At 32.0% G+C, this 24,127-nt stretch overlaps 1 protein-coding gene across 2 annotated transcripts in view; it reads right to left on the bottom strand.

Annotated features, from left to right (window-relative positions):
• Positions 1–24,127, bottom strand: part of Msr-110 (DUF3736 domain-containing protein Msr-110) — a 127,011-nt gene that overhangs the window by 87,368 nt on the left and 15,516 nt on the right. For both annotated transcript variants that reach the window (XM_085959901.1, XM_085959903.1), the window contains exon 2: positions 18,704–18,916. In XM_085959901.1, the coding sequence (XP_085816027.1) occupies positions 18,704–18,916 (213 nt within the window). The remainder of the gene's footprint in view (positions 1–18,703; positions 18,917–24,127) is intronic.

The following is a 24,127-nucleotide window of genomic DNA, read 5'->3' as shown; positions in this document are numbered from 1 at the left end:
CCATCAACCATTAACTAATTCCCCGAATCGACGAAACAAACTTGAAAAATACACAAAACCATACTAATACCAGTTAACGTATAGTATTGAAACGATGCACCTGACCCTGCATGAAGAAAAAAAGAAGAGGGTACTTCGTAATAAAAATGGATCCACACACTATATAAGATTGGGAATATTAAAAAATAAAAATTATCCATGAGCTATACAATCTAGTCCACCAACAAACCGGTGGCAAAGTCGCAGAGACTTCGACTTCGACAGTCATATTGAAAACTAGATAATATCATGACAACAAAGGTTTTTACCAGGTGTATACTCCAACGGAAGCTACCTAGTGGCAAACCACGAAAGAGGCTATAATACAAGAAAATTGTAAAAAAAAAAACACGTTACAATGATGCATTGAAGCATTTTGTTCTTAAAACTAAATGGTACGCTAGCATTTAAAACTTTCGCTGTGATTTTATTTTTACCGCCACTATTATAAAGTATTTGAAAGCTGTCGGCTTTAAATTGCAACATAAAAATAGCACAGACGTGAAAATAAACCCGCATTTATCTCCATATCCCACAACGGATAATAATTCTACTTTATAGCGTTAAAACCGCAATATTATTGCTTCACAAACGTCTGTAGAGCCAAGAAACTGACTTTTTCTATTCTTTTAAGCATCGCATTGTGCCGATGAAGAGGTGAAGATAATTGCGCTTTGCGAAAACTGTGTTAATACTCCGAGATTCAATTTAAAATCTGTACTAAATGGCTAGAAAAATCGGTGAATCGTGGCCGTGGCCAATTCTTCATTCGCAATATTAACATTGTGTTGGCGCCTATTTTCTTTTCTCTGCGTTGGCGTGTTGATGCGCTTTCGTAAACTTTGTTAAATGGAGAAGAGATAAGAATCGATCTGTCTGGAACTCTGCTTAAGTAGATAATAACATTCACCGATTAACACACAAAGAGGATTGCACAGATAACATCAACATCAAATCGAAGAATTTAGAGGGCTGTCAAAAGATGTATATTTTTTCACAACTAATGTCAAGTAATAAAAGTTTCACAGTTCATCATCTTCCACAAATAGAATAACATACTCTTAGCTGACAGATTACGAGGTGATGGACAAATCCTGCAATAAAACTGAAATATAAAATATTAATACTATCGACCGATGGTACTTGATGGAATTTGAATTTAAATTCTTTGGAATCAAATGGAATAGTACAAAACTTAAATCCATTAGAATTTAAATATAAAAATTGCACTACATAAACGTAAAATATTTTGTTTTAGTCAATTGAATACAAAAAAAAGAGAAGTGGGTTACCTTCTGGGTGAGGCTGTAAGAAAGTGTGAGAAACTTATTGTATTGTATTATATTATATAATACACGTATTGTTTTCAATAGTTACATATGTCTCATAATATTCATTAAAGTTTGTCACGTAAACTAAATGCTTATTCGATATTGGTAATATTTGAGGCTACGGGCTATGTATTTCTTATATTTTGTAACCTGCCACCATTAAGTAATAAATCGAAACTGGCTTCAAAGTCTTAGCCCATAGCTACTGGATTTTGAATTTATATCTTTATAATCAGCTGTTTTATGGTTTTAGCCACCAACTTGTAATGAATATATTTTTTTAAATATAAGCTCACATGAATTAATTTTGTAAATTTGAGCCTTTCCAATACAACTAAATGCTGATATGATTGAATGTCTTACTAAAAAATATTTTCATCGCAGCGAAATATTATTTTAAAAAATGTTTTCCATCGCAATTTTAAAATTCTATGTTTTTATGAGTAGTGGCGCGGCAGCTCTTTTGAATGTTGCACGAAGGCGGCCGTGATTCTTGAGACGAGCCTGATCATACACATTTCTATACTAATGTTTAACGAAACAGTTAACTACAAATCGTACATAATATGACTTTAATCCTTAACGGCCCACATGCTCGTCGTAGGTCAAAATTGAGTTTTTTTTTGTATTTTCAAACCATGATCCTGGACACTCCTTAAACGTTGTAGATAATCTATTTATATAATTTTGAAGCCTTATTATCCTTTACAGTTATTTTAAACATTTGATGACTGCATAAAGTATTTTAGTTACATAAAATAGTATTCTTTTAAACCTCTCGCTCTAATGTTTTAGAATATAGTCATATTTCGGTACATAACTGTGCAGTGGTGTTAAGATTTTTTACATTTATTAATTTTTAAACGCATTTATAAAACCATTAGTATAATTTATGACGAGATAATTTTTGTAAAATATTCACGATAAAAATTATATTGATAATCTCTGTGATCCCAAATTTGACAAGAATTAGGCATTTTATTATTCAAAAAATCGGCAATATTAACACATTTGAAGATGATTCTAAAGATACTTATTATAAGCTATGTTTTTGAACATTCAAGTGTAATAAACATTTTATGAATAATGATTGCTTTATAATAATTATTGACCTAAGAATAAGGTAGTGTTTTTTTGAAATACGCCATTTCTTTTGTCATTCCCCAGTGGTTAAGCTACAACATACGGCCGTAGCCATAAATTGACAAACTATAATTGAAGTAGGGAGTAAAATGATATTAACGCGTGTGTTTGAACATGTACCGTTTAAAAAAAAAATTTAAAAAATCGGTTAGGTACATGTTCAAACACGCGCGTTAACATAATTTTACTCCCTACTTTAATTATAGTTTGTCAATTTATGTTGTAGCTTAACCACTGGGGGATGACAAAATAAATGGCGTATTTCAAAAAAACACTACCATATTCTTAGGTCAATAATTATTATAAAGCAATCATTATTCATAAAATGTTTATCACACTTGAATGTTCAAAAACATAGCTTATAATAAGTATCTTTAGAATTATCTTCAAATGTGTTAATCTTGCCGAATTTTGAATAATAAAATGCCTAATTCTTGTCAAATTTGGGATCACAGAGATTATCAATATAATTTTTATCGTAAATATTTCACTATAATAATGTCAACATAAATTATACTGATGGTTTTATAAATGCGTTTAAAAATTAATAAATGTAAAAAATCTTAACACCACTGCACAGTTATGTAACGAAATATGACTATATTCTAAAACATTAGAGCGAGAGGTTTAAAAGAATACTATTTTATGTAACAAAAATACTTTATGCAGTCATCAAATGTTTAAAATAACTATAAAGGATAATAAGGCTTCAAAATTATATAAATTGATTATCTACAACGTTTAAGGAGTGTCCAGGATCATGGTTTGAAAATACAAAAAAAACTCAATTTTGACCTACGACGAGCATGTCCCCCCGTAATCCATTCAATGATTTTTTAGCATTTTTGTCTAGCAGCCAGAGTATCATTGTTATCAACTCCATAATCGTAGATTTACCAGTAAGTATAGTGTAATATAACAAGAGTGCTGATCTTTAGTTACTGCCGGAAGCGATTTCTCATAAGTTCTAATTTAATATACCTACCTACATTACGATTTATTAGTTGTATTTTAATTAAGATCGAATTCGTTTGATTTGATTGTTTCGGCCCTAGTACGGTGAGTGGCGGGTTCCAGTGCAATGATGCAGTGGATTGGACGAACTACTAACAAACATATCTCGTAAAAAAACATCTGATAATATAACTTACACTTTATGGATACCCATATGCTCCGCTTAAGAGTGTATATTGTAATTTAATACAAATAACTAAATAATAAATGATAATATAACTTATACGGCAGAGTAGAATTCTAGGCACTAAAGACAGACCGACGGATCGAAATACAGCAATGCTTAATGAAAAGCGACCATAACTGACAGCAATCCAAAATCTCTTCTGTTAATTACGACAAGTTAGAAACGAAAATTACAATATATCAGTTGTTAAGAGCCGTGAGTCGGCCCAATTTTCAATTGGACTACCCATCCATTGTTTATTTGAGAAAATTTATTAACTTATAAAAACGCCTCTTTTACAATGGTTAACAAAATTAGATTACATTCCCTTTCCCTAAAGAAAAAAAACTAAAATATCGTCTAAATCTAATGAATCATCATCATCAGCCTGAACCTATCCACTGCTGGATGAAGGCGTCTTCAAGCTGCTTCCACTTCTCTCGGTCCTGTGCATTACGTTGCCACGTACTTCCGCATAACTTTATCATTTCATCAATCCAGCGGCCTCTAGGTCTACCTTGCGGACGTTTTGTAGTTTTTGGATACCACTGAATGACTAGATTTGTCCAACGATTGTCTTTTCTTCGAGCTATGTGTGCAGCCCATCTCCATTTAAGGCTTTTAATAAACTCTATTACATCGCAAACCCTTGCCTGCTTCCTTATCCACTCATTCCTCTTTTTGACCTTTCGCGTTATGCCCAGCATGCACCTCTCCATACCACGTTGTGCTACTCTTAAGTTTCTGGATCTCTCTTTTACTTATGGTCCATGTTTCACACGCATATGTGATCATGGGAAGCACACACTGGTTGAACAGTGGAAGGTCACTTATTCAGGCGGCCAAAAGCACTCCAGCCTAGCTTTACTATGTAACGCTGTACTCCTTTTCATCAAATATACATCCATCTATAGACACTTGTTGTCCCAGATAGATGTAGCTTATCACCTGTGCGAGCTGAGTACCATTGATGAGGATCTCTTTTTGGCCCGCAAAGCAGTTGAACATGACTTTCGTCTTTGTTAGATTTATTTTCAAACCTACTTTGCTGCTTATTTCAACGAGTTCCTGCATTCTGCTTTGGAGGTCTTCTGAGTCTTGCGAGAAAATTACTATGTCATCGGCTAATCTAATGAATATAATATATTATAGAAATGGATTAACAGATATATTATATATATGAAAAAATCGTTAAATGACTCGACATCGATTATCTAGTTTTGCATAAAGTGAACAAACCCATTATAATATTGTATGCTTGTCAAAAAATGAAAATACATTTAACGATAGTAATTATTTTTCTTCTTTATCTAGACGTCATGTATGATGATTTTTCATAAACTTATCATTAAACATGGTGCCTTGTTAGGAAGCATATCGACAAAAAGCAATGCTAATTAGAGACATTTGAAGCATGTAAATACAATTTAAGCACTGGTTGTCCATGGACTAATGGTATATACATATCGGAGTGTGTTAATTAATTATATTAATATCAGCCATGAAACCATTTTGTTTTATCCCCTCCCACTTCAAATTGGTATTTCATAAATATATTACTCCTAAAACTATCAATAGCATTCGATGAATAACTTATATAGATATGTAGCAAATTTAGACTAGAAAATGTAATAAAAAATAAATATAAATATGTCATTAGTCTATTAATTGTCATTCAAACTGTGAAGAGATAAAGGAGTAATTCGCTGAACTGAAACATTCTTCAGCCATTTTGACAAGTAAACCACAGAATGTGGAAAAAGGATAAATCGTTGTTTTATGAAATTATTAAAACAAGATAATAATTTAACATACTCAATAGCTAAAGCTAAACAATATCAGAAACATCACACTCGTGGTCCTATTCTTTGTAAGGTAACAATGCACATTGGCGTGGGTATTTCTGTGATTTTTCACTGCTACTACTACACTAATACTTTGCTACAACCACACTACTGTCATTGAGACTCATTATCTGTCGTAATGTTAAAAAAGTAATGTGGAAGGAACATGACGTCAATAATGTACGAGAATGACTTGAAACCACAAACATGGCACTTCGGGCGCTGTACATTAAGCTCTTGGTGTAATCATTAACCACGCTGAAATTTTCTAACCATATACGTCTGAGGCGTTATCAATTTCCCTTAATATTGGCGACCATTTTTTGTAATTCTTTAAATTTTACAAACAATTCAAAGACTGCGTGAAGATCTCTTAAAATTTTAGTTGCACGCCTAATAATTCATAATCAAACTAACTTTTTATTAGAATAAGTATTACATTCTTGTTTGAATATAAATATTTTTTAATAACCTAAAAGAACAATAGAGCAACGGATAATTAGTGTCAAATTGATGTCGGGCTAATACAAAGTCTCGAATAACATATACATCCACAGAACAAATTAATAAGACAGAAATATGAAAGCCAGTTTTCATTGACCAAGGTTTTAAAGCAGAGTTCAATTTATCACTTTTATCCATAAAACTAAGGGAAACAAAGCATGCCGACTTTCTTCAAATATTGAATGCGCGATTCGTTTGCGTGACAAAATTTATTGCATAATATTATTGAAATAGACGTAGGTAACTATTAAAAATAATATATTCTTTAAGATCGGTGTATTCCATATTTCTCCATACTCGATATCCGTAGGATCTTTACCACATCCACTAGGATAAGCTAGCTCCCATTAATTTTGAGTTCTCTACCTACATCGATGGACATAATTGGTTCAGTCATTATTCATATATTATTTTGTTCTATTATTTATGAAAACATCTACTGTGAGTATTTAAAATGGTTTATTTTTATAATTTTCAATAAAACTATTGTAAATTTTAAAATATTGTAAGATACTATATTTATTACGAAAGTTGAGTTAACAGTTAAGTACAAGATCGTTAATACAATAATAAATGTCTGAAATTGAAATTCCACTAATTGTAGGTCGTTTGTTGTAAATTGCGTTATGTGGGTAAGTGAAATTCGTAAGTATTACTTACTATTTTAACAATATAATAAAATGTCGACTGTTTTTACTATCGGTGAAAGCAGATTTGTGTGATTTGCTCACGAAGCGTAAAAAACAGTATTGAAAACAACGCTCACTCGGTACGTGTCGATCATTTTTCCATGTCCAATAATATCCACCTCAATGTGACACAATCGAATGGACATTTTTTTTTAATAATCGAAAGTCACAGCGCGTTCGTTATGAATACTCATGTTAAATGTATTTTTTATCAGTGGTTACAGATTACTTTATGATTTAGCGATAGAAAATTTCGGGTTAACGCCATTTAATTTTTAAAAATTAGAATGTCTCTATCCTACATAACGTAATATTTTTTTAAACAATGGAATACACATGTCATAATAATGTTGTAAATACATAACTTTTAAAAATTTATTAGAAAATTTTCTAGAAAAATAGTGGGACTTGAACTCACATCATTGACATTCCGGGTGAGTGCTCTATTTTAAGCTGTCGATCCGTTTATGATTAGCTGAAGTACTCGAATTCGTAATCAATTATGAATAAAAAGGATTTCAAATTATACACATTTTTATATTTTTATAAAAATCAATGTTTTATTATAATAAATATAAAAAATATTAAAACTACGAAGTGGTCAAAAATCTCTTCATAAAATTATAGAAAAATTCATAAACTAAATTTTAATAATAAATATGACCATAGATTAATACTTAAGTATATAATAATAAGATGGGTACCTTTAAAAAATCACATTTTTTTAAATTGTAAGTTTATCTTTGACTTCAAATAAAAAATATTTTTCTTTTCAATGTTTTTAGATACATATGTATTAATTAATACAGTTTAAATTGTAAATTACATACCAAAAAAATGTCTCAAATTGCAAACTTCGTATTTTCCACTAGGTGCTTCTGGTAGGTAGAGGATTCGTAATAAGAAAATAAATAATTACAAGATAAAAAGAACTTTTTATATACAACGTTTTTTAATTTTCTGTTTAATCATATTAACTTGACTTGACTTGCTTAAACGATCAAAAAAAATGTACTTGATAGAAATACTAAATAATGAAATGTCATTCCATATTGATTTCCATAGTAACGCACGTATATATTATTTATAATAATTTAGTTGCTAGGACCCCGTAGCAACCAATAATGGTATCGAAATAACTTTTCATACAAAACAGAATTAACTAAAAATGAATTCAATCTACTTAAAGATGGCTAAAACTATTAAAAAAATGAATTGGCATTGTGTTCTGATATATTCTAAAAGTTTCAAATGTCTAGCTAGTCAGGAAGTTAGTTAAAAATCGATTACAAGATTTGTACTGGACAAACAAACACTGGAAAAACAAGAATACGACCTAAGAAAAACGTTGTAAAATAGAAACGGTCAATGTTTCTTCTTCATAATCTCAATGAAATCATAGGTATTATAACTAAATGCACACGCTATTTAAATTTTCACGAATGAATACCTACGAGTATGACCATTATGGTGCAGTTGACCATCATCTACCCCATCTAAGGAATCGAAACCTAACGTTATAGGAATGCACCATCAGACGACTGGAAGTTTTCTAGATGTGACTTTATCGTCATACGACAATTGACCACATCACCGATGACAAAAATATCATATACTTATTTTCATTTTCAATACGGGCTATCATGCCCACATCATAAGGATATCATTAGATTGACGTCACTGCAGATGTATATAATATATTAATTTTGCAAGCGTTCGCGGAAAACGTCAATTTTCCGCGGCTTGCCTCACCTAATCGTTTTCCATGCGACCGCAGCGAAAAATAGGGGGACATCACAACTATAATATAGACATCTGCACTTGCATACATCGACATGTAACTAGATAAAAAATATTGGTACAATACTATTCTATATCATTAGCCGACATAATGATAGACCAATAACAAACTGACAAAAATAGTCAACAGTAATATATATTATCTAATTTCAAACTTGGAAAACAATAGTGTTACTATGAACGAGTTTAAACTATTATACCTAGAGGGAATTATAATAACTAGTATTAAGACCTCAGATTAAGTTAAATAAACAGATTGAGTGTTTATATATATAAATACTACAGAATAGTTTGCTAAAGCCAATTCCAAAAATCCATAATGATGGGTTCATTATACTTGCGACTATTTTATTTTTTTCTGAAGGGATGAACCGTCTGCCCTGTCAATGACACGTTGCAAATTACCATGATTTCAATGAATCTATGTTAGATTAAGACATTTTATAACCATTCCATAATATTTTATTATAAATAACATATTTCGGGAAACTCATATATCTGTAAATGAGCCTTGATTTAAATTAAAAATAATGGTAGTGGTAAAGGAAATTTAAATCACCTAATATGCGTAATATTGTTAGAAGATATCTATATGGATAAGTGATTGATGCATTCACTCGATCTGAAGGCTTAGTACTAATTATTAGTACTCGCTACTCCCGCTAACCACTAAACTACTTCAAAGTTTGGACGAGTTGACAAATTAAAGAATATTAGTAAAACCATAGAAAATACAAAATAAAATAGAGGCATAATCCTGCTCGTATTCTTATTTGTCAATAAACACTAGTAGGGTAAGAGTTAAGCGTTTTTGCGAGTGGAGTTAGGGTGGGGGTCCATACTAATAATGGATTTCTATTCATTCACACTTGCATTTTTACTAATGCTTATTGGTATTCGGCCTGTTTACACCAGTGGCGAAGGCTCCATAGTAGGCGACTATTTAAAGCCTACCTACTAAGAAAAATTGATCTTCAAGCAAATAATTTAAATTAAAAAAAATAAATACACTGAAAAATCCAAGATAATTGATAGTCATCTATCGTCAAAATTCAGAAGTACATAGCTTTATTTTATAAATTAGTATGATTTAGAACCATAACTACTGCCCCGTGGATTCAACTATGTTATGAAATATTCGATGGGAATTTAAGATGTGGTTTGTATGCGTTTTTAGTCACGTGACGCCACTGACGCCAGTCTCAGCTGTCTCATAGGCTCGTAGTCTCATAAGCTGTTTAGTTAGCGCTTACATCCGCACATTTATTCAAAATAATTAATAAGATAATTTCTATGACATTCAATCACATATAAATATTGATTGTTGTTAAAAATATAAAATAATTTATCTCGCGATTTTTATTTATCAGTTATTTATACCTAATTCTGTCATTTAAATATATAAGTACTTATTTTAAAATGTCTAGTTTTACGGGTTAAATTATAAATTGTTATGGAACATAATATTATACACAACAACGGATATTTTCAAAGATGATAGATAATATATTTTGAGCGTATGTTACGTTTATAGGAAAATACATAATTCAATCTAATTGCTTATTTATAAACTAATTGAGATTTTGAAATTTCATCGATTTAGTGTACCTATGCATCAGTAGTAATATAGGGCTATTTTCTTATCTCCCGTAAATATATCTGACAAGCTTGGTTACTCCACAGCCTACCTCTCTCCAAAAGTGACCCTTCGCCAGTGGTTTACACGTGTCGGCATTAGTTCGAGTAGCGAATACCAATCCCGTATAAAAAAAAACATTAACATTTTATGGGCATATTTTGTGAATTTTCCAAATTATGGATTGTCAAGTATTATTGTACTTTCTCTAGTAAAGACTACTGTACTAGAGATGCATCTAATAATTCGGATTTTTCATATTTGTTTCAGCTCCGATCTCAAATACAAGTGTTATAACTATAATTATCTGGATACAAGAAGGTTAATCTTAAAATCCTTCGGTTGTTATATATTCGACCCTCCACGTAACCTTGTAATTTAGAATAGGTTTTCTTGAATTATTTGATGAAATCAGCCAATCAGGCGCCTGGAATTTACTAATACATTGATACGGAGTGCGTACACACACAAATCTTGTCACTGAGTACAATTGCAAAGTTACGTGGAGGATACCCTACCTCCCATCTTTATACTGTAGTCAAGGAAGCCAGTAACAAAAAATCACCTTCACACTTTCGAATTTCGATAACACACTATGTACTAAGATTTATAACGTTGTCAAAAAAATTAAGGTGTGTGTGTACACCAAGCAAAATGAAAACAAAACATAAAATTAACACAACCTATCTTTACATATCCTAAGGTCACGATAGGTTGCGTTAGGTTTACGTTTACGACAAGTTATCAAATAGGTACTAATTAGTACCCATAACAAGTACTCAAATTATTTAAAAAAAAAAAATAACACCTCGTCTTGAAATTTGTCAAATCTCTAAAACTTTTACTGTGACAAAAAGATATTGTAAGTAAAATGGAATTTTATGTGTGTCATTCATTATTTCGTAGTTAGCTAATTTTCAAATACGTAATTATACCCTATTAGACTTTACTTTGTATTTACGTATGGCCCTATTTTAATAGTGGTGTAGATATTTTTATTTTAAAGAAATTATGTTCATCCATCACGATGACATAGTATGATGTCTTTAGTATTGCGTTACGTTAAAAAGTACTGTATTTGTACTTAAGTCATGTATATTTTTGATGTGCTAAATATATATAATATATTATTTTGTTTATTACATTAATTTTAAGGTTTCCATTTAAACACAGTGACATAAGTAACTACTAAAATACGTAATGTCTGTGGATATTATGACACACAGCGGTGATTGCCTTCTGGGTATGTATCTTGGTTGATTAAAAATTGATTAGTATTAAAAAAAACATCATCGCTTAAGCCAGAGGCGTAATTACACTTTTTCCCATGGATTTCATTGCATTTTGCAACTTTAATCATGATATTTTCATTAAATACCCAACTAAATGATAGGCGAACACAAAAGTCTCTAAATACCGTTGCATAAGCGATGAAAATGAATAAGGAACAAAACTGGCGCTCTTGGGGCGACCTCTTCCGGGTGAAAATAATCACTTGTTATCTAATTTTCGTTACTGGCAACACTGGTATAATGCGAAACTTTTCTACGCCGATCATAAAACTGAATAGATTTGTTTTATAACAATATAACAATAGCGCCATAATGCTAGTAAAACACACTGTTATCCGCTTAAAAATTGTTGTCAATTCTATGTAAGAGTGAACGCAGCGCTTTATAAAGGATTCATGGATAACACAAATAGGACTCTGCCTACACTGTATTAATTACATAAATTTTGCAATTAAAAGCTATATATTTTTTAATTGAAATAATAATTTTGAGACGCCTACGATGACCGAGCGGTACCATATCGACTTATAATGTCATGAGTCCCGGGTTAGAATCCCGGGTCTGGCAAAAATCTAGATGTTTTTTTTTCAATAAATATTTGGACCCTGAGTATGGGCCTAATTTAAGCTAGTGGCTTAAATCAATTTCTCCAAAAAAAAAATCAAGGTGGGTAAGTGGAACATATTCGTATTAGAATACATTTTAAATTATTTTAATTTAGTCAATTAGCATCACCGATGGTAGGTTATTTTTTCTTTTTTTAACATTACTGATGCTGACACAATCACATAGATGTGGGTATTGTAACAACGCCGGGAATTGAATCCAGATTCCTTACCTAACCTTGCCTAACCTTGGGAGGACAAACAACTGCAGATGCTCCCGATTTGTTAGACTGTTTTTAGGGACACATAGATGAACACTATACCTCGTTTACCTCGCATAAACGAACATACGTAGGCAGATGAAAGTCTAATCTAACGTATATAATACAATGCTGTATAATAATAACATATGTAGAATAAAAAATGTCATATTACCTATTATAGTTTCCTTTTCCAAAAAAAAAAAAAATTTGTGATAATCACCTATAATTACGTTCCGACAATATATTATATACAACGTACCTACCTACGAGATAAATAATGATTCGTATCATCCATTTTGTGCGTAGTTGATTTCGCAAATGTCCACGGTATATATTTATCCCCAAATTGTACTCAATCACGACGTGGTTCAAAAAACTAAATTAGCTTTTTTTAAATCAGACTTCTTCTGTAGTCGAATTCACGCTAAACCTTTTTATTTTGCGTATCACGGACAATATTATCATGTTTTTACGGCAACACTGTTGTCGCCAAACATTTTTTTGTTACTAAATACCAAACACAATCGCATTCTGTCAAGCCTAATATATTTGAATATGGATATTTATTTTATTTGTTAAATTCATTTACGTTCGATTTACAAAAACCGTTTTCCGGAAATATAAAACGCAATTAACCATAGACATGAATTTAAATGACAAGAGAAAGACGCCGGAAATTGTTAACGTACTCAGTACGGTTTTTGACATAGTCGTAAGTAGATGAACATTTCCTTTTTTTTCTTTTAAAAACAACGTAGCAATTCTTCCAATGCAGGAAATCAATGATGTATGAGTAGGCATGTAAAGGTAGGCAGACCATGCATTGCCCAGGGGCCCTGTACACATAATAAAGGGCGGCACAAACAATTTGATACCAGTGACGATTTTCTATAAACCAGACACTTATTAGAGAGTATCAACATAATAATTTAAAATTAATCGAAGCAAAAAATGCTTGTTGTAATGTAATATATAATAGTATGATGGTTTATGTGACTGGTAAAAAATTTACAAGGGTACCTCCAACTCTGTTAGCACTACAGACCTTCACGTACATAAAACCACCACTGTTTGAGAGTAGGTTTCGTGGAAATTCTATAATTTTCAGTAGACGTTGTGTATGTGAATTTGAGATTTTTTGTGTATTTATCTGTTTAAAATAGCCGAAAATAAATAATAATATACATAAGTATTACGTGGGTAACCTAAGTTAACTTGACTTGCAGAAAAATTGAAACTAGTAAGAAAATAAAAGAAGATGGCACTCTAATTCTGCTTAAGGACGGCATTTTGCCTAGCGACGTCACTGCAGGGAATATTATGGTGTCCAACTTTCCAGTCAACCATACTAAAAATGTTCTGAAACCGCTATCAATGGTTGTAATAGCTATTAGCACACACCCTTCAAATTAGCAGAGGCCCCGGAATCGAGGACGAATTTAAAAAAAAAATCAATACCTATTCAAAATCAATTTTGTTCACTTCTGGATTATAAATTATTTTTAAAACAAAAAGCGAAAAGAGTATTATTTAAGAGACGGTAATATTTTGTTTATACATCTATTATATATTAGTCCTCAGTGAATGAGTTGCTTTAAAGATTATGTCTATATGAAAAAATCCGACCACGATCGAGTCAAGAGATTTTTTTCGCTTTTTTTTCTAATCGGATTGGGATTTAGGCTCTTTTGTCCGGCTCGGCGCTAATGGTCCTTTTAGTCACTAAACAGAGTTCGTTTGAGGAAAAATCCACCCCTGACTAACAAGTATATTTTAGTAGTATAATCCATTAGCTAGAGTGATTATTTTTCCCAGTACATATTCTCATAATAAATTATAATAAAACTGCTGACGAAAATAATAAACATATATTAGATGCAGACCAAAACTTCTGTCGCTATTACGAGTTTTAATTGAATGCTTCGTGCATATGAATATACTAATCACGCTTTGTTAAAAGCTAACGACGTATTTATAATTTTAATTGCTTCCTGTTTCATCTTCAAAACTGAAAACCTATCTCTCGTCCGATCGCGGCCATTTTTTTTTTGTTGAATCTTGTTTTATTTAATCCCAATATTTATCCTTTATAATAAAAACAGCACGATGTTGTGGGATGCAGCTGAATTTTGGGAAAACCGCGAATTAAAATCGTCACGCTTGAAAACTTCGTCAGCATTATTTCCCAAGGTCTTTGAATAATACATATTCACAAGACGATGCATCTTATTTATACGTAATAAAAACAGTCGTTGACCAAAGTCTAATCATCTTATTTCTATCTCAAATATGACATTTTTTCAATGAATAATCTAGCTACCTAACTCAATTTTATAATATGTCCGATGTAATAAGAGAAAGGTACTATTATACAATTTTATTAAATAAATAATGCATTTTTTCTTTCACGTTAATTATTTAATAGAAAATAATATTATTCAGAAAATGTTTTGGTAAATATAATAATAGATCAACGTAATAGCCTCTTTTTGCATAATTTAAAAAATGCACGAAAGTATATTTTCATTTCAATAATCGTATTCACAATACCGGTTTCCGGCATCCAAATAACTATTTTGGCATCTAATAAACGAGACTATTTTAAAACCACACTACTTATTAAGGCACTGTTTGTTAAATTTAAAAAAAGTGTATTAAGTATGACTTTTGAGGAAACTAACCGCATCTAACAGAAAATTCATTCGTGGACTTATTTTATTACGTTTTCAAATTTATATGATAATTTTAAAGATTTATAAAAATATTTTTTACAATATCATCAGCTGTGATCAATCCACTACAAGATGAAGGCCTCCTATAGCTCCATCTATTATTCTCGGTCCGTATGTCTTTCTTTGCCACTCTTTTCAACGGGTTTTAGGACGTCACTGTGAGCGTTTAGTGCCTTCTATCGCATCAAGTAATTCGCCTTATGCCCAAATTGCACCTTTCCTCGTAATTTTTTGATTTTTCTTACATTAAAAGTTCATGCTTCACACGCATGCGTGAGCATTCGTAGCACATATTGGTTGACCGCTTAAAACACAATGGAAGGTCACTTTTGAAAATACTATTCAGGCGTCCAAAAACAGTTAATACACACAGGGGTATATTTTACACGTAGGTAATCGCTATGTAAATTAGTAGGTAGGTTTCAATATAAACCGATTTGTTATGCTTACGGGCTTACCTCGATATTATGTTCAATGAATCTTTTGGTTATTAGACACCTACTCTTTTATCAATATTTTATAATGATTCTACGTATTTTATTACAAATTAAATTTGTCTAACTGAAATTATATATATCTATATAATATATAGGTACTTAAATGATAATAATATATTATTTACTTATAGTAAGTAGAATGGTGGCTTTCGTATTACAATGTAGATACATCGTTCAAAATTAGAGCTAAAAGAATTACCATACACAAAAATCTCAGGACAGTAAATTATTATTCTCTTTGAATATCTGTTACATTGAAGTGTCAATATTATTCCTTATTCAAACTTGACAAACAACACGCGGCGTAGAGAAGATTTCTTTCAAAAATTAGCTGGCACAGCGTGGCACGAAGTTTGATTTTTTTCCCAACAGCGATGGCACTAATTTAACCTCACATGGACACAAACAAACGTCATTATTATAATATGAATAACCGCATCATATGTTAGAATGAGAAACGCTTTAAAAAAAACACGTTTCTTCACTCAAACGACATTTTGTCAAGTCAGGGTCGCTTTGTTGCAGGTACTTTGTTATATTATGTCAAATCGAGTTGTACGTTAGTCTTGTCATAATGTATGCACTTTAGAATACAAAAATAGTTACAAAATGACTGAAACCACCCATAATTTTCAATTTATATCTTGGAAACAGAACTGGTTAATTTAATATTGAAGCGTCGTTGTTTATATAACTTGTTCACTACAATTTAGACTTGATGCAGATAATTTATGTTGCTGATAGCTGATTTTGCGATAAACATCTTGTCAACCAATTTCAACCGGAAAAGTTTTATAATACAGCATCATTTGAGAAATTATTGCAAACTACTGATTCGTTAGGGATCGATTTAAGTATACCAAAATATTTACATAGAAATATATGTTTTATCAAACACCATATACATAGTTAGGTATATTTTAGATGTATAGAATAATTAAAGATACACATCGTGTAGGTATTTTCTTTATAATTCTATGACGTCAGTTATTAATGCTGTCAGGCATGCAAATATTATGATATAGGTACAATCAATCTCATGATAATATACCAAACGTCGTATACAACTGTTTTTCGGTATAATGTATGTTAAGTATAGCAATGTATATTAAGATATTTTGAGACAAATTACACCAAACCACCCACCTAAGAGATTTTAACAGTCATTAAGGGCGACCAAGAGCCGGCTCAATCGATGAGATAGTTAAGTTTGGCGGAAGTATGTGGCAACGAAAGATATATTATAACAGTGGAAGAGTGGCTATAGCAATGCAAGACTTTTACCCATCAGTGGACTGGCAATTAAGTAGAGACTCCGTTACACTCATTACTGTTTAATAGCTTCACAACCACACTCAACAAATACTATTCTACATTTTTGTCAATAAGTGATTTTAAAAAATGAGTTACAAACTTACATTCTTCGAATTTAAAAAAAGTATTTTAATTCAAAAGAACCTTTATTATTTTACATTCTAAGGAAGTGGTATTTTCATAATTAACTGGGTTGTTAGCTGTTTGCATTTGAATAGAGAATGAGATTATTTAATTTAGTTCATAAAAAAAATATCATGACCCGGATTTTAAAGAAACTCTTGAATCACACCCGAAAGGTCAAAATTTACTGTTAATTTGACAAAACGGCCATTTTAGGTTTCTTTAACATTATTTTTGTTTATTATGCATGCATATGAAAAATGCTTTCACTATTACACACAATATATTATAGTTTTCATCCGTGCACACCTCTCAATACTGCATTGCTTACGAATCCTCTATATATATATATATCTGAACTTCACTTCCTAAGGGGGTCTTATTATAACGTTATGATTTGCGACGAAAGGGTTAGGGGAGTTATAAAAAAATGACGTCATAAAACAAACAAAATATCATTTATTTTCCCTGAAAAAAATATTCCGCAATTATTGTACTGAAATCGTTAATTTTCAACGATTTCTTTTTTAAGAAAGAAAATGTTCGATAAATTTGGAATAATTTAGACAACGAAATAAACGATTTCGTGACGATGGTTGTATTCCGCTTAGAGGAGGGGAGGGTAGTCAATTATTTAAAGACTACGTTGAGGAGTTTGTTCACGGTCCGAATCCACACAACGATCTCGGATAACGGACGCTGTGTGGAAAAGCGAAGCTTCATTTTTGATTAAGGATTCGGAGGTTCGAATCGGGCCGTGGATAATCACCTCTGTATAACAATTGCAAACCCGTGAACCATGAGTAACGTGGTAATCTACAATAAAACCCCGATATATTATAAAGTATAGTAAATTTGCTGATACCTATAGATTGAACAATTAAGTTCGAAATTTTCCTTTTTCTTCGAGTAAATTCTATCATTAAAATTTTATCTACATGTGGAAATATTCCATCATCGCTGTCTGTTTTTTTTTTACCACATTCATATTACTCAAAAAATAAATCTATCAATGCAATATTGAAGTTAATGGCCCCACCAAACCACACCCGGTATTAATCGGGCGTATCACGGAACCCTACGTTTGTTGTGAAGCATCATTTTTATTTTTATGATTGGAAATGTCTCAGGAGCAGTTACCCAAGACTAAGGTCGCCATGCACTCAAATGTGCTTTGACTAAATTTACATGACTTTAAGTAAAAGTGCCCATGGGAGAGATGAGCACGTATAGGCAATATTAAAAATTGTAGTAAGTAACAAATTAAAGCTAATACAAAACTGCTGGAACATTCTAAGTGAAGAGATCTTCACGTTGGCAGTATAACGCCGCAAATTTTCTAAATGCAATAAAATTGGACTTTGTTGCGACCAGGTCGGACGGTCCGATGGGCGCAACAGCTGGTTGAACCGACTTGAGCAGCTCTTCCGTTTCCGTACACATTTTAGAACATTCCCAGAGGATGAGGTTTGCATCCTGTATTTCTCCGCCACATGGACATGTTGAACGGGTAACAAGACCAAACTCGAAGAGCCTGCCAGCATGCCAACATGCCAGCAGCCAATGCAATAATTGCATTTTCTAACAGTGAGTATCTAATATTGTTATTATTTGATCAGTTTCCGCTACTAAATGAAGGACTCCCCAAGCACTTCGGCCGTTATACCTTATCATTGACGACAAAATCTTTAATATATTTTTTTAATCTGACCTGCATCAGGGCTTCTGTGTGCATCTGCCTGGCTTCCAAAGCAAGTTCTCTGTCTAGCATAGCATCTAATTGCTCCATCTGCTGGCAACTGGCGCGTGCCTGGACATAGCTGGCGGCGAGGAGGAAGGATCCAAGAACCACTGATGAGAGGATCACAGTCAGGGCGGCAATCTTTGCAATTTGGACCGCTGTTGACTTGGGTTGTCTGTAAGCCTTGAAAAAAATAAAATTGTATTAGTTCCACACTTTTTCAACATTTATTCATTATATGTATGTTATAAGTGCATGTTTTGATTACATTGTAAAATCCTTTCATCCGTTAATAACAACATTTGAAGTTTATTACGCATTTCTTAATAAACAAGGAAAACCCGTTATATTGCTGACGCTGTGGGTCGCAGGCTCTAAGCCCGCGAAGTCAAATACACATGTCGTTTTTTCAATATGTATTTGACTTTGGAGCATGGACCTGATACGTTAAGCAAATAATGGCTAATAACCATTTATTTTTTTTAACTTTTAAGAAACCTCTTCGGGAGACAACGCATTGTAGTAAAAATAAAAAAAATATTCAATAACATTTTTTAACGTGTGATTGTGAAGCTATTCTACATCAAAAAATAGTATCATGATTGTGGCTATTATGATTGTCTACTTATCTTAATATATATTTATATCAAATATCTAGAAAAGTACCTATAACTTAATTTATTCAAAACATTTTGCATGTGTCATAAAAAAATGCAACTCATTTATAAAAAAAAATCATATTAAAAATGGTAAACTTTTGGTGACATTTGGAGATGAGTCCTGACTTTCACTAGTAGCTCTCTCAATCTATCTATATCCAGAATAACCGCTCCAAAGTTGGTGCTTCAGGCATACAACAATCATCGACAGCTCCATTTAGCCAAAGAATTTTCGTTTTGTTTTTGTCCTGTGCTGGAAATTGACTACTCTGATGATTCTTGACCATTCACACGATACACTTGTCACGACGACACGAGTCACAAAGGACAAGAAATATTCAGCATTATCGGTTATATTTAATTGAGAATTAATATTATTTATGTTAGTGAAAAAATATTGTTTAGTCTTTGACATTTAGTTATTAGTTATAGGTCTGTTACCGAAAGTTGAGGCGACCAGAATACTCACACAGACGCATTGTTTCCAAACAGGTGTTTCAAATTTTTAAATCGACTTTTAAAAAAACGAGATTCTTTGTTTTAATTTAGGAAAAAAATCGAACTAATCAAAAAAGGAAGGAACAGCTTGTAAAAGAATACTGTATTCTTCAAAAATACACCAATACACACAATCTTTTGTATCTGTGATCGCCTCAACTTTCGGTAACAGACCTATATTTGACAGTACTGCTTTGAATAATACGACGCTCTTTTGTTCTTTTTTTCAAATCTGCTTTTTTCTTTTCGTATGTCATATGTTTTTATTCAACTGTCACTATTTGGAATATATCGCGCGTATTCAAATGTAATCTTGAAACACCTCAGCAAAATAATAATATATTTCAGTTATAAAACCTCGATAATTTTAGTCATTGAAATAAAACTGAATGTGTTACGCAATCATAAATCAGAGACACGGAAATGCTCTTACCTTGCAAAAAGCTTTTTTAAATGGGAAATATAAAACGACTGGTCACGTTAAAATTATAAAAGACAATGTATCATTTAATAATGTCTCTCTGCAGTTGTACGCGTTCAACAAACATACATTATTATAAGTTAACATATTATAATAGATCAAAAACACGATAGAATCAATGTTATCTTGAGTGATATTAATAGTTTTTTTTACAATATGGCGTTATTCTAGGAAAGGGATTCAATGATATTTTACAAGGTTGGTAATTTTAATTTATGGTTTTCAGAAAATGCATCGGGTCTGAAAGTTACTAAACCTGCCGCTGAAGATGATACCCCGTTTACACACGCATGGATTTACCGTTCACAGTAAGAAAATGTATGGGTAAACATGTATTATCCTGCAGTTGGCAAGATTGCATGCATGAATCAAACAAGTTTGGAAGCTTCTGAATTTTCATATGACGGTAAAAAATAATTTGGTCTGCGCCTGCGCAGTAGAACGATAATGGCAAACCTGCCGGCAAAAAAACTAACTTTCAGGTTGACCGATTTTCACTGCTATCAAATAGTATGAATTAGTACCATAAAATGACAACATCGCGTCTCGCTCACTCTTAAATAATGAATTAGAGAGACAGTCAGCACTTTTACGTGTAAACAGTTATTATCATGATGGCTTAAAATAAGCACTATTGCCGCCAGTAAATCCATGCACGTGTACAGGCGCTATGATAAAGAGATAGCAGTACAACGCACACAATTCAGTCGTGTGCCATTTTTACATTCACAGGACTCTGAAGAAAGACCAGCCTCAATATCCCCACTTCAAAAAAGCGGTTATCATAAAATATGGATAAGTAATTGGTTGGTACCTACATAACTTTTTGGATAAGTAAATACTACATGAATTAATACTCAATATAAGCTTATAAATACAACCTTCGAAGAGCTCACAATGGCTAATACAAAATTTATACATTTAATTATATCGTTTAAGTACAATGTCGCTATTACCAGGTGAATGTCAAAGATGTAAAAGATAAATACTTAGATAAAACTCAAAGAAGCAATCGCACAAATCCAGACAAATCCCCCACCTGTTTAACCGCGTGAGAAGCAACGTCTAATTGAATAATGATAATTAGATTCTATTACAATATCCGTGAGATTTTACATACACATAACCGTAAACCACTCACTTATAACTTATAAATTTATTCCACATGTTGTTTTTTATAGATAAACAACAGATCAGAAGCGGTCACGTGGCCGCAGAATAAGGTCGAGTCGAAATGCCCAGCGAGTAAAAAAATACAGACTGCAAGGTCGACAAAAACGGATCAAAAAATAATGACATTGCAGTTATCTCGGTCTTTTATGAACATCGTACTTTTTTTGTTGAATTCATGCACAGTATACATGATTTAAGTTTCATATTATGCCTTTGTTGAATTGTTTTATTACTGGATCATCACGTAACTAATCAGAAGCTCACAATTGATTTTTGTATGTCACGTTTCTGCGAATATGGCATAAGTCTTACATACTGTGTTAACAATGAACATGATTTAGTTTTCGGTAAACAACAGAATATAAAGTCCTAATTTCAAGTATTTTTTATTCTCTAGTCTAGAAAGTCTATCAAACGAACAATGTATGTCATAGAATAATTTAATAAACTCTGTCCGTTGCCTTGACTCTGCAGAATTATGAATCATCATAGTGATCGAGTGAAACTGTTTTGTTCTCTTGCCTCAATCAAAATAAGTTCTACAAAACTTACCATCAATTGTTATTTATATATTTTTTATATTGCCTACCCTATTTTAGATTTTATTTTTCATTCTCTTATGACAACTGTTTCTTCCTCCAATGTATGCGATTTTTAATAACTGTATTTACTGCTTGATTTAATCAGCGCTCGAAATGGAAAATTTTATGAACCGGAGTGCTAAATAGTGTTCAGAAGATATTAACACAGTTAAGCATCTAATTTTATGTATACTTTATAATAATGAATATTGGATTTTTTATTATATGGCACATCTAACTCAGATAGTCAAATTATTTTTTTCCGCGAGACAGGGCGATAGTTTTGGGGATTTCATGGACCGGAACGGCGCTGCGGTCTATTTCCCTGGATTTAATTCTACTACCTGTGTTTGTATGTTATTGGTACCATTACTTATTAAGTTATTAATTTACATTATTGCTTATATTCATCAATAGTGTATACCTATCTACTTTTGTGATTAATCTTATGGGTTGATCTTTATTATATATGAATGGCCAAATATAATAATAACGTAAGCCTGTGCATACGGTAACAATATACCTTTATTATAAAGGGTATTCCTGTACTTCATTGCGTTGTTCTTTTTTTGAATTCTTGAATAATCCTTGTTAGTCATTATTAATTATTCATTGTTTTGCTATAATGGGAAAATTCAATTTTAGAACACATACAACATTACATTTACTGATTTCTGACCTACAAACTGTATGCATACGCAGTAGGGGTTTATATAAAATTGATCACCGACGAAAAACATCGTCAAATTTAAGTCAATAATTTGTAATAGATTTTTAGTAACCCTGTAAATCTATCCACGCGATCAATAATTATCAGGCCACGATGTGCTTTACTGCTAGTACTATACGTTTGAGCAAACAACTTCTAAAAACCAATGGAACCTAATTACTGTTATTGTTACGTTGAATATTGGGAGATGATTCTCGGAGGCACCGCATGGTCTACGTAAGCTGCGACTAGCTAGCGAACAATATTTACCAAGATGAAGGTTGTTGAAAATGAATATATTGTAACTATTTGGGTTTGAATAAGTAATACAATCTCTTTTGATTGGAAATATTATTAAAATTATGTTGATATTGCAATGATTAAAATAGCATTCACAGAGTTAATTGACTATTAAAAGATGGAAGGTAAATTACTTTTGTTCTCGGTCGAATTGTTCTGTACTTATCTGATCATTTCTACTTTATTGTGGAATCTCGTATCATGCAGTCTGTTGCACCGACATATCAAGGTCTGCAATTGTTTAAATTAGTACGAAATTGCCATTTTATGTATATTTTATGATGCGAAAATTACAAAAAACAAACATTCGGCCGGTGGCCATTTTGATTACCTTGTTAATTAAGCGCCTTACTTTTTATATGTTTTTTTTTTTTAAATTCAGAAGTGTATAAAATTGTTGTTAATCTAACCAGACTTTATTTAAATGTCATTTGAGATGTGTAAAAAAGTTTTCTTCATTTTATTATTAACTTATAAAACATCGCGTACAACCTTTGTAAAAAGGAATACAAAATAAAATTACTAAGGTAGTATCGAAAAGAATTTAGGTGAAGAATAACGATATCCAAGAGCGCCTGAAGTCGTCTCATCAAGATATGGAAATACAGCAGCATCACAAAAACCATTAAAAAAGCTAATTAAAACGCTGATATTTTCAATATTCCTATACGGTCCTGTAACTTGGCCTCTCAACAATCAGATTGGAAGAGAATAGACGCGTTCGGGATGTGGTCCTGACGGATGATACTCCGAACAGTCCTGCGTGCAACTATCTCTATGATGGAAGAGGTTAGTATGAAAGCATATTGTCTTCCGTCTACCTGCAACAGGCGTCTTCTTCTTTTCAACTTTTTCAACATTATTTTTTTTTGAAAAATCCGAGCAACCTGGAGAGGATAATGATCACTGGAGGCATTGAATGAAGGAAGTCGCAAGGGTAAAAAGGCGACAATATCATATTAATGATCAAATAACCAGATGGAATAAGATTCT

This window comes from Rhyacophila brunnea, unplaced genomic scaffold (assembly GCF_057557595.1).
Source record: "Rhyacophila brunnea isolate RB1 unplaced genomic scaffold, BYU_Rbru_1.0 scaffold_9, whole genome shotgun sequence".
Lineage (NCBI taxonomy): Eukaryota > Metazoa > Arthropoda > Insecta > Trichoptera > Rhyacophilidae > Rhyacophila > Rhyacophila brunnea.
The sequence above is the reverse complement of the archived record's forward strand: the minus strand, read 5'-3'. Positions and strand labels throughout refer to the sequence as shown.